The sequence below is a fragment of the Biomphalaria glabrata genome, chromosome 17, assembly GCF_947242115.1.
Source record: "Biomphalaria glabrata chromosome 17, xgBioGlab47.1, whole genome shotgun sequence".
NCBI classification, from domain to species: Eukaryota; Metazoa; Mollusca; class Gastropoda; family Planorbidae; genus Biomphalaria; species Biomphalaria glabrata.
Genome location: NC_074727.1, coordinates 5,126,071 through 5,137,896, shown reverse-complemented (window position 1 = coordinate 5,137,896; position 11,826 = coordinate 5,126,071). Strand labels below are relative to the sequence as shown.

At 40.0% G+C, this 11,826-nt stretch overlaps 1 protein-coding gene across 1 annotated transcript in view; it reads right to left on the bottom strand.

Moving 5' to 3' along the window:
• Positions 1–1,619: 1,619 nt before the first annotated feature.
• The window catches only part of LOC106065689 (solute carrier organic anion transporter family member 2A1-like), a 29,782-nt gene continuing 19,575 nt past the window's right edge, over positions 1,620–11,826 (bottom strand). The window contains exons 8-13 of the mRNA XM_056015738.1: positions 7,460–7,624; positions 5,858–6,041; positions 5,308–5,431; positions 4,260–4,414; positions 3,161–3,225; positions 1,620–2,087 (exon numbers count right to left, since the gene is read on the bottom strand). Coding sequence (XP_055871713.1) covers positions 1,825–2,087; positions 3,161–3,225; positions 4,260–4,414; positions 5,308–5,431; positions 5,858–6,041; positions 7,460–7,624 — 956 coding nt within the window. The 3' untranslated portion in view covers positions 1,620–1,824. The remainder of the gene's footprint in view (positions 2,088–3,160; positions 3,226–4,259; positions 4,415–5,307; positions 5,432–5,857; positions 6,042–7,459; positions 7,625–11,826) is intronic.

The window sequence follows — 11,826 nt, the reverse complement described above, 5'->3', positions numbered from 1 at the left end:
GTGAACCTTGTGGGAAAGTAATCACAGAGGCGGTAACAGTGAACTTTGTAGGAAAGTAATCACAGAGGCGTTGAACTTTGTAGGAAAGTGAAGACCTTCGGCGAGGTGAACCTTGTGGGAAAGTGAAGACAGAGGCGGCGAGGTGAACCTTGTGGGAAAGTGAAGACAGAGGCGGCGAGGTGAACCTTGTGGGAAAGTGAAGACAGAGGCGGCTAGGTGAACCTTGTGGGAAAGTGAAGACAGAGGCGTCGAGGTGAACCTTGTGGGAAAGTGAAGACAGAGGCGGCGAGGTGAACCTTGTGGGAAAGTGAAGACAGAGGCGGCGAGGTGAACCTTGTAGGCCAGAGTTATACAGCCTGATAGTCAATACTGATTTTTTATGTTTATTTCTGATCTTCTCAGATCCTGTATAACCTGTAACAAACATCATTTATCTTTTACCGTCACCCATCATTAAGTTGCCTTTTTTTTATAAAGATTTGTTTCAATATTTCCAAAGTAGTCGTTGTCACTGTTACACATAATTCTATTTCCTGTCGTCTAAACTGCGTCTGAGTTTCTGAAGCATCATTGGTTGCGGCTTGGGATGAAAGGGGACCTATATTATTGATTTTCGCAGGCAGTCTTATCTTATCTTATATAATACTGCATCATATCTACCTGAATGACTATGCCCAATTGTATATCATTCAGGTAAGCCAATACGGAATTCGGAATTATAATTTGCAGGCGTTCTATAAAAAGTATTAAGTCTTACGAATGTATTCACGCTGCGTCTTCTACCTATTCCTTGTCCATTAGGTGGAAATAATCCCTAAAAGTTCTTTGGGGGCCTTTAATAAAGAAAATAACTCGCAAGAATTGTATCACCTCCCCACGGTCGTCGCCCGGGTCACGGTTGTCTTTTGAGTCAACTTGTCAACTTCCCACTTGTCAATTGCAGTCGTTCCTTCAAAGGAGAAGTTCATTCGCGTGCCCATGTTTTAATCTAAAACGTAAGACTTTACGATCTATGGGGCAGATGATGTAAAGGTCATCTGTTTCTGTGGCCCACGGTTAACAATGGTGTCATGTGGCCAGCACAACGACCAACCGCTTTTACTTTTCCCCCAACTACTGTCAGGGTAGATAGCTGGGTAGATTAATAGGCGCCCGAAAATCCCAAATTTCAAAATCGTAGTCTTCACCAGGGTTCGAACCCGAAACCCTCGGTTCGGAAGCATAGCGCTTCACCACTCAGCCTCCTATGCGTTAATCTAATCGGGTATATTAATTAAATACGTAAAATCTACTAAGTCGTTGGTTTTTACTTGCAGACTAGCAAACCGTTCTAACAGCACTAGCTAAGAAGTACTTATAGTGTCCTAGCATATGGTAAAAGAAATGTGACTTTATCTTTGTGTTTATAAGCATGGCACGTTGTTCTATGTATTATCTCTGTGTTGTTGTTTTTTTTTTATTACAACCCAAAGAAATGTTATTTTCCACGAGTTAAACACAAATCTACATTTGAAAACCAAGATAAAGTTACACAATCACGACTACATTATAACAAAAAAAATTGTGCACGTATATACATATAACACACAAAACAATGGGTAGGGGTGGTTACAATAACACCTACTTGTCTTTATGTTAAAAGAGATTAGACAGATTAGAATTTGAGATCCCAGGGCATCGTTAGGAGATCAGAGTCACAAGATTCGACACAGGCAGTTACCCTCTCACAAGTTTATAAGATTATATAATCTCACAATTGATTAAATACTTATCATTTCAGCGTTCATATAATTTTCAGTTCTTACAGAAACACAATTCGGCATGTCAAATAAATGGGACCGTTATTGGAGTAGTCTTTTTCTTTTGGCCTTTCTCGTCCAGACAGCCAGTGCACCTGGCATATATGCAGGCAATGAGAAGAACCACAAACGAGCAGGCCAAAGAGGTGGCGCTGTAGCCGTGCAACTTGACCCGGAAGACGTCATTGTCATACAGAAGGCAGCGCCCTCTCTTGCCGCACGTCACGTCCCAAATGGTGCAAAAGCCATCAATGACGTAACCAATAAAAATTGGTCCCAAAAGCCAACCTGAAAAGGAAACATTTCTATTACAGAATAGTAAACAAAAGATCTACTGCAGTGATGCCCAAATTACGGCCCGCGGGCCAGATACGACCCGCAACGTGGTTCCATCCTGCCCGCCGATATGTCAGTTTAAAGTGTAGAAAATCAAAAAAAAAAAAAAAAAAGGTTGAAAATGTATCTTAACCTACGTTAGGTCCCTGACTTTTTCCTTGATGGATAGGAACCCTGACCTTTAACATCCGTACGTTCATGAAATGAGAGAGCCAATGAAGCTACTATTTGATGAACCGAATTATGAATCTTTCAGAAAAGTGAACTGATCTTTACTTTGTTGTGCAACTTGATAATAGTTGTAAAGAAAGTGTAGCTGTTTTTGTTTTTTTTTAAACATGTCGTATAAACGGCAGTATAAAACCAATGTGACGTCATTCTTAGTTTGAGCCGCGAATAAAAAGATTTTTAAACTACGCCTAGAGATTGGAGGATCGATGGGAATATTTACCAAAAAGAGACAAGAAAATGAGGCGGTGGCTATCTAGCTACAATGTTGTTAAACATTTCAAGTAGATAAATGAAGCCATTTCCCTACACGTAAATAAAAAGAGATAACTTCTAGATGCCCCATTAATTAATGTAAGTACTAGATACAGAAGTTTTAAATATAATTGTTTCATACCATTTTCATTTCGTTTTTTTTTTTACCTTTTCGGTCAGTGGTCCGCGACACGAGTGTCGGAAATTATATTGGCCCGCATGTCGAATTAGGTTGGGCATCACTGGTCTACTGTAAAAAAAAAAAAAAAAAACTGGCATTGCCTTTAAAAAAAGAAAATTGTATTATTTTGTTTGATATCAAATAAGGGAAATAGCTTCTACTTTATTGAGAGAGATAGTTGTGTGCGGGCTTCTTTCCCTTTGATAAGGTAATTGTTACAAAAGAAGTTGTTATATTTCGATTGTTTCGTTATATTATGTAAAGTACCTAAAAACGTTAAGCATTAAATATTTTTTCAAAGATTTGTTTCATGTCGGTTGTTTATTGGTTTGACTTTTTTTGTTTTTGTGATAATACTTACCGAACAATGACGTCATGAAAGCCGAGAGACCTAAGGCCGACCCCCTGTCTTTGTCATCCACACATCTGGCGAGTGACAACATAAATTTTTTTTTGTACAGATACGATAGTGACAATTCTCCTAAACAAGGAATATCACTCTTGTCCTTTATGACACATAAGCCTATTGAAAGTAATGACTTATTGTAGGACTTGTCTCATTTAATAATTATAATAAAAAGCGAACCTAGGCTTGGAGATTCAGATTTGTGGAAGTTGTGAAGTCAAACCTGGAATTAAAACTCCTAGTCTTCTTCTGGATTTGAACTCAAGCCCCCGCAGACACACACACATACACAAAATTATACATGCCCATGTATTCTCTTGAAAGCATTCTCAGTGCGATGCGGTCCAGACTCTTTTCGTAGACGACGGGAGAAATGCGGTTTAAACTTGCACTCATAAATAGCAACCCAATTTAAATCAGAAAAGGAGTTCCCCTTTCAGACCATGCGGTCTTTAGGGCAGATTATCTAAAGGTCATCTGTTTCTGCAGCCAACGGTGAACAAGGGTGTCATGCGACCAGACCATCAACCAACCTTCTTTACCAGGGGCGTAGCTAGGAATTTGTCATCATTTGGGAGCCCGGGGGTGGGGGTCTTGACCTCTTTGGGGGCCCCTGGTATTTTGCGTAATACTTAATTTTTACTGTAAAAAACACTCATTTGGGGGCCCCCTTTAAGTAGGGGCCCGGGGGGATTTTGAAATTCTTTCCCCTCCTCCCCCCAACCTAGCTATGCCACTGGTCTTTACTTTACACTAACTAATGTCAGAAACCAATTGTGCTGGGTGGACTCAAATGCACCCTAAGGATCCCGAAATTAAAAATCCCAGTCTTTAACAGGATTCGAATCCGGCCCTTCGGTTAGGAAGCCAAGTGCTTTACCACTCAGCAACCGCGTCCCCATGCTTGAGCTAGATCTGGAATTAAAATTCCTAGTCTACTTCTGGATTTCAACTTACACCTACTCAGCCATGGGCGCCCATGTACTCAGCCACACAATCCACATTAGGCATGCACAGTTATCTGTGATAGAGGTGATACATAAAAGCGCTTTACCTGAGCATTAGAATAATTTTCGGTACTATCACCAACGTGCCTGTGACTGTGCGGAGTGCTGCAAATATCGAGTACGCATACAACTGACCGCACCCATAGTCACAGGAGCCAGCCACAGCTGTTCCTCCAGCGATGCAAGTGCAGTTTTGGTATACCTGAGGAAAAAAACATCATACAACAAAAACTGTTACGTGAAACAAATTAAATTTTGCATCCACAGAGACAAATAGCTTAGGAAAGACAACCGGATTAATGTTTATTCTAAGGTTGCACTAAAGGGGAGGCCAATGTGCAGAAATTTAATAACCTATGCAAGTTTATGTTGCTTAATGGATGACGAGAACATCAACTATGAAGTACAAAAGTAACTTCCCTTTATAAAAAAATTTGAACGTATACCTGAAATGAACTTACTAAAAGCTAAGCTTTACGTTTTTTGTATTAAACTCAAAACCAGGTTTCTTAAAAATCTTTATAACTTCATACGCTAGAACATATTCGTAGAGGTGATTCCTCTTCCGTAGTGCCATTAGAAAATGGAATGGGTTGCCTGAATCAGCCAGGAAAACAAACGCCTTAGCAAAGTTTAAGTCAAAGAATAACATACATGACTAGATTAAAATGTGTAGGACGTAATTATCTTCTTTTTTTTTTCAAATAACGTCTGTAATATATAAGATAAGAAGATAAGACGTATAGCTCATCCACATCTACAGCTGGCGATTCACAAGGACGTCATGTCCAGCACAACGACCAACCACTTTTACTTTTACCAACTACCGTTAGGTACCCTTTATAGAAGGGTGGACGGCCGATAAATCTGGGTCTCCCCCACTGTCCAATTCGTCGAGGCCTCTGAGTTCGCGAGCCATGCTAGCTGGAACACCACTTGAACTCAGGGTCACCAAACACCCGCAGGACAACAAAAAAAAAAAAAGGACAAAGCTTTTCAAAAGTGGGGACAACTTAGGAGTTAGCAAGCAAACAACCAAACTTTAAATCTTTTTGGTTAGGTCAGCGGTTGGGTCAGTAGTTTCAGGTTACTCACGCCATTGTTAACACTGGTGCAGCCAGCTGTACAAGGTGAGTAGTAAGTCTTTCCGTCTTGCCCACAAATGGCGAAGTATTTGTTATCTTCACAATGGCAGTCATCGTAACAGGATTCTGTTGACCTAATTGCATATCATTAGATGACATAGTGATCCAATTACATAAGTTATAGTTCTACGTGAACGCAAATATTAACACGGTAGAACAGTGTAGATGATTATGATTTGTAATTTACTTTAAGATGCCACTCTTTATGTTGTGTCTGTTGTATTTATGTGTATGTTTCTGTTGTGTTTATCTTTATATGAGAAAAGAGTCCTTGTAATCACAACTAATTTCCACAAGGATCAACAAAGCAGTCATAGTCTTAGTCTATCTAACGACATGTATTTTAATATTTTAAGATTTCTTGTGTAATAAAGTTGCCACATAGGATAAATATTTAGTGCGTAGTTTGAGTGCTGGGTGACTACATAAAGTTTAAATTGATGTTTCGATTAGCTTTGTTTAAAAAAAATATATATATTTAAAAGAAAAATGCAGCTAACCCTGGCCAGTTGTGTACTGTCGGCTGCTCGCATTGAAAGAACATGGCTACTACAGTGCAAGTAATGGACAGGAAAAGGATCACAGTAGAAAACACCAAAGCCCTTTTCGCCGTCATCTTTAATCTTTTCGTCAGGTAACCGCCAAGAATTGTTCCAACACAGGAAGCGCTAAGCGACTGGCCAGCTTGTCATGTGAAAGAAATAAAATAAAGCTAAATGAAATTACTATATATGTTGAAACTTTCTGAAAATTTTTCAAAATATATTTCCTTTTTTTTTTAAAATCTTTGATAAGGTGTTTGGACATTGACCTACCTCTTTCTATTTTGTATTGAAATGTGACAATAAAATTATATCTGATAATTATAAAATGTCTGACTCTTGCCATGACAATCTGTACATAGGGTCTAGGATCTAACATATTTTCTTATACGGTGCTTTTAATTTAATTAGCGACAGGTTTTAATGTTTCATTAATTAATTGACCACATGACAAAATATTAATCCATGAAACGACATAGCATTCAGTATTTACCCTTGGTAGAAACAGGGGATTTAAAATGACATCGATCACTAGATATGAACTAATAACAGCTTGTGATGCAACAGGATGGCTGCCTGGTCGTGCGGTATGTGCGCTGGATGCTCGTTCGGTCGTCTCGATAATCTCGGGTTCATACCCTGCCCGCAGTTTGGACTAGGAAATAGATTATCTTCAACTCTGAAGGAACATCCGAAACATTTAAACATTTTACATGGCATTAATCAACGGATAGCTGGTCGTGAGGTATGCACTTTGGAAAGTCGTCACTATCAGATGAGTTTGAGTTCAAACCCTGCCGGCTTCCGTTCCTATGCCCGTCTTGCAGGAAGTTTGGACTAGGAAGTAATAATCTTTACATCACCTTCACCTATCACTTAACCTTCACCTATCACTTAACCTTAACCTATCCCCTAACCTTCACCTATCACTTAACCTTCACCTATCACTTAGCCTTCACCTATCACTTAACCTTCACCTATCACTTAATCTTCACCTATCACTTAACCTTTGCCTATCACTTAACCTTCACCTATCACTTAACCTTCACCTATCACTTAACCTTCACCTGTCACTTAACCTTCACCTATCACTTAACCTTCACCTATCACTTAAACTTCACCTATCACTTAACCTTCACCTATCACTTAACATTCACCTATCACTTAACCTTCACCTATCACTTAGTCTGTTGGACCATACAAGATCTGTTGGCCGCCTTTCTCCATTTTTTCTCTGTCTTTTGCCTTGGATAGAAGCAGGCACGTCCAATCTATAACGATGTCTTCCCATCGCGTTCTCTGTTTGCTTCACCTTCTTTTTCCTGGTACTGCTCCCTGCGGGAAGGTCTTTGCGAGCCTTAAGAACCTTGTGGCCATAGAGTTCTAGTTTGCGTTTTTTTTTTTTTACAATAGTTAGCAGATTATCGCGGGGTCGAATCTCTGAGCTAACCCTGTCTCTAATCTCTTCGTTTGTGAAATTGACCCTTCACATTGACCCTTGACATTGACCCTTCACATTGACCATTCACATTGACCCTTGACACGTGGCGTGACACATACCCATGATGTAGTTGGCTTTGTACGCGGGCAAGTTGAACATTCTCTCCATATATTTTGGTGTGAAGGACCCAATAGCGCTGGCTGAAAACAGGACAAAACAGGAGGACATGATCAAACATACGTAGATAGGGTTGGTCCATAGCCTTATTAGCGCTGCCAGGAAACCTGAAATAGAGATTTGAAGCTGTCAGAAAAAGTTCATTCGACCACTAGTCAGTTCTAATTAAAAAAACAAAAAAAAACAAAAACAAAAAAAACAAGCAAAATATTTTTAAAATCCTTTAAAAAATTTATCTATGAGAAGTATTCCGCATTTACAACTATAAATCTCAATAATATTCGATATCAAAGAAAATAATTAATTAGCAATAATTAATGAACTAATTGTTTAATTTTTTAATTGATTCATATTTTGTTAGGTACAATAAATATTGAATGTAGTTTCAAATTGATGCGAGAATGGGAGTGGGGTATAAAAAAACAACATGTATAATTATGTAAGGGGACAAAACCCAATACATATTTAACATATTGTGAATACTGAATGATTCATTTCCCTTGTTAGTATCATACAAAATAATTAGTAACCAATAATTAATTGACTAATTGGTTAATTTTTTTATTTATATATTTGCGTGTTGTCTAAGCCAATTATTATTATACCTTTTATATAGCGCTACTTTCATGCTTATAGCATGCTCAGGGCGCTTTTTGGTCCAATCTCATTTGTGGACCAGTGAGGAGGGGGGGGGGAGGTATCTAGGAGTTGGTTTTCCGTGCTGTCTTTAGGCGCTCAGTAAACGCAACTCTGCCCGAGTCGGGTGTCGAACCTCGAGCCAAGCCAAGTTCAAGCGCACTTGGCCTCTCGACCACGCTTCCCAATGAATAGTTGTGCAAAGTTTCAACTTGATCCGAGAATGGTTGTGGTAGAAATAAGGTGTTCAAACTTTTTATCAGATAGTGATTTGGTATAACCTATATAAAAATGTGTCCATCATGTATGCTTCTTTTTTTTTCAGCATAAGGTTAATGTATGCAACTGAACTGAGTAACCAAATAGCAAGCCCTTATGTGATGGCACATGACTAACATGTGGGTAGACTCTTATGTAAATATACCAGTTTTACATATGTATGACTATTGTATGTGAAATAGCTAACAGAAAAAAAAACTTAATGAAATATTGTAGGGCTCCCTACTACTACATATTCAGTTCATTGTTTCTCACTTTTAGTCAAGGGTGTTTCAATGTCATTCGTTGTAAAAGTACATTGGAGACGAATTCATGAAGCCTGATTGTGTGTGTGTGTGTGTGTGTGTGTGTGTGTGTGTGTGTGTGTGTGTTTGTTGTTTTTGTTGTCTGTATGGGGTTTGTGTTTGCATCTTTATTTTCGTTGTCCATCCTGCGAATGAGGGAGACGAACTGGAGCTGTTGTTATTGTTACTGCACTAATGCTGTGGTGGACGACTGTAGTCGAACTGAATATTGTTACAAATGACAGTGATAGGTAGAGGTCAACGTATGACCCCGGCGAGATAACACAGCAGCGGGTGTTCTATGGAATGTACACGTATAAAGAAAGACAGGATGTGACGTGTCCTTACGTGTTATTCCAGAAGGTACTGGCAGTGTCCAGTGACAGATAGAGGTCACAACTTGTGACCCCGGCAAGATGACACTGCAGCCGATGTTTTCTGGAATCTACATGTATAAACAAAGACAGGATGTGACGTTTCCTCACGTGTTATTCCAGAGAGGATACTAGCCGTGTTTGTGCAACTTTGGACAAGCAATTAGGGACTCTATATGAGCCAGAGAGTTAATGTGAAAGTCAGTCGTATGGAGTCGTGAGTTAACCGTTACAGTCGATACAGACGATGTAAGACGTGTGCGGCTCTAGTGGAAGAGAAATGTGTACGACTCGATGCAAGTTAACTAGGGTAGAGTTAACTGGAGTGGACTACTGTCGTTAAAGTCCATACAGCGAACTACAGTGGACTTGAGCCGTTACAGTCGATACAGTCGATGTAAGACGTGTGCGGCTCTGATGTGGTAGACTTGAGTACGACTTGGTTCAGCTTTGGGAGACCTGGAGCGACACTGGGAAGTGTGTCGTTGGTCTGTTCTGTGGAATACGGCTCGATGCATGTTGAGAAGAGATGAATTGCAACGAAGTGAAGAGATGAATTGCAACGAAATATAGCTAACTGTAAACTGAAAGATATTGTACAGTCTTCTACGCTACATGTTACAGTAACGAATTGTTAGAGTTAATAGTCATTAAAGTTATATGAAACTAAAAAGTTTAGTCGTCAAGTTCTTTGCAGTGTTTTTATTTGTGTGCCTACTAATACATTTAGCCAGAAGATTCAGAAATACGTAACAGTATATATTTGTTTGGAGCCAATACATGACCTTGTTCTGACATTTCTGCCCTTCCGTGTCAATTTCCTCTCAATTTAGGTTTCCATTATTTTGTGTTTACATTTAAGTATTTATCTTTCTCCTCTCTCTCTCTCTCTCTCTCTCTCTCTCTCTCTCCCTACCTACCAACCTACCTACATACCTACCTACCTACCTACCTACCAACCAACCTACCTACCTATATATATATATATATATATATATATATATTTCCCTTCTGCGCAATATCGATATTAGCACAAACTAAACTAGAATTAGTATACAGTATTTGAGTCTATGACAACATCCCGCAAGAGGATGGCATATTTCTATGAAAGAAATACAGTCGTATATTTAATTTTAAAACCAAAGGATTCGCTTTGAGTGACCAACGCATCTCAACTTAGCAAGGGCAAAAATAGTATTAACGAATTTCGTTTTCTAGGACGGCAGACGGGCAAGTCCATCACATAAAACTGATCACGGCATTTAACTCTTTATGGAGGCGTGGGGGGGGGGGGATTAAATGGGCTTTCAATAATATTGTTGGTACACTTTTTATTTACAAGCTGAGACACCCCCACCTCCCCCGCCCTCACACACACACACACACCAACTTACAATTCTTATAATAGAGGAAGACAGAAGAAGCTCTTCGCCTTTGTATGTGATTGTTAAAGCGTGTGATTCAGCATTTCCATTTGAAAGTAACCACAAAACAAAACAAAAAACATTGTTAATGCCTGTTTTGTAAAGGACAAAGTAATGGAATATTGTTAACAGCCCTATAGGTTGTGATGGACAAAGCACTACCTTTTTTTTTTGTTTTTGTTTCTGTGTTAACTGAAGCAGTGCTAATGTAAAAATATAGTTTCGCAATTTTCAATTGCTATTGTTATTTTATCTTATTAAAATAACACTTGCCTGTCATCTCAAACACAAATATTTCAAAAAACTAAGTCTCGCTGCCTGGTCTGCGCACTGGACTGTCATGCCCTGCCCGCTGTCATCTAGATAGGCTAAGTAAAAGTAAAAGTAAAGCTCCCCTGTCAGACCTTGCGATCTATAGGACAGATGATGTAAAGGTCATCTGTTTCTGTGGCCTACGGTTAACAAGGGTGTCACGTGGCCAGCACAACGACCAACCGCCTTTACTTTTCCCTAACTAATGTCAGGTAACCATTAGAGCTGGGTGGACTCAGAGGCGCCCGAAGAACCCGAAATTAAAAATCCCAGTCTTCACCAGGATTCGAACCCCGGTCCCCGGCTCGGAAGCCAAGCGCTTTACCGCTCAGCCACCGCGCCTCCTAAGATAGGCTAAGTACAGATGCAAAAAATGCCTTTCCTAGCTATCTTTTGTGAGCTTGTTGTTTTTTTTTATCTCATTCGGGGTGGAGCTTAGCTCGGTTAGAAAATTCAATAAGTCCGCCATGCAGTTCCACGAAGGGTCGTTCACAGCACGGGGGGGCTGGATTGGCGGCCCTCCCACGGTTCTTGCGGCGGTTGCAGTATAGAAAAAATGAGGAAAATACCTTGTAGCCAACTCAGCCTTCAGCAGATGAAAGCGAGCGGGTCTTTTGTCCCTTTGGATGTGTGCTATAAAAATGCCACGGCCGGAGCGGCTGATTTATGTTCTGGGGGATCCCTCGGACTGGACAGAGTGTAAAGTTTCGGCCCAGGCCTGGTCACTGGTTAAAAGCCTTTCCAGTCATCAATAACATTCCACTTTGTACAAGGTGTAGACTGACTCTACTTACTAGTACTTACCACTCGACAGCTATACCGCATGGGAGGGGGGGGGGAGAACGCATAGCAAAGGCGATATTTTTTTTTTAGAGCTTAAAGGAGGCTAGATTAGCAGAGGTAGCACCCAAAAGCACTATTAGATCAGATCAGGTGGTGCCATTTCGCCATCAGAGGCGTAGGGGAAAGCAGTTGGCAGCAGTTGGTCTCTGAAAGAGAC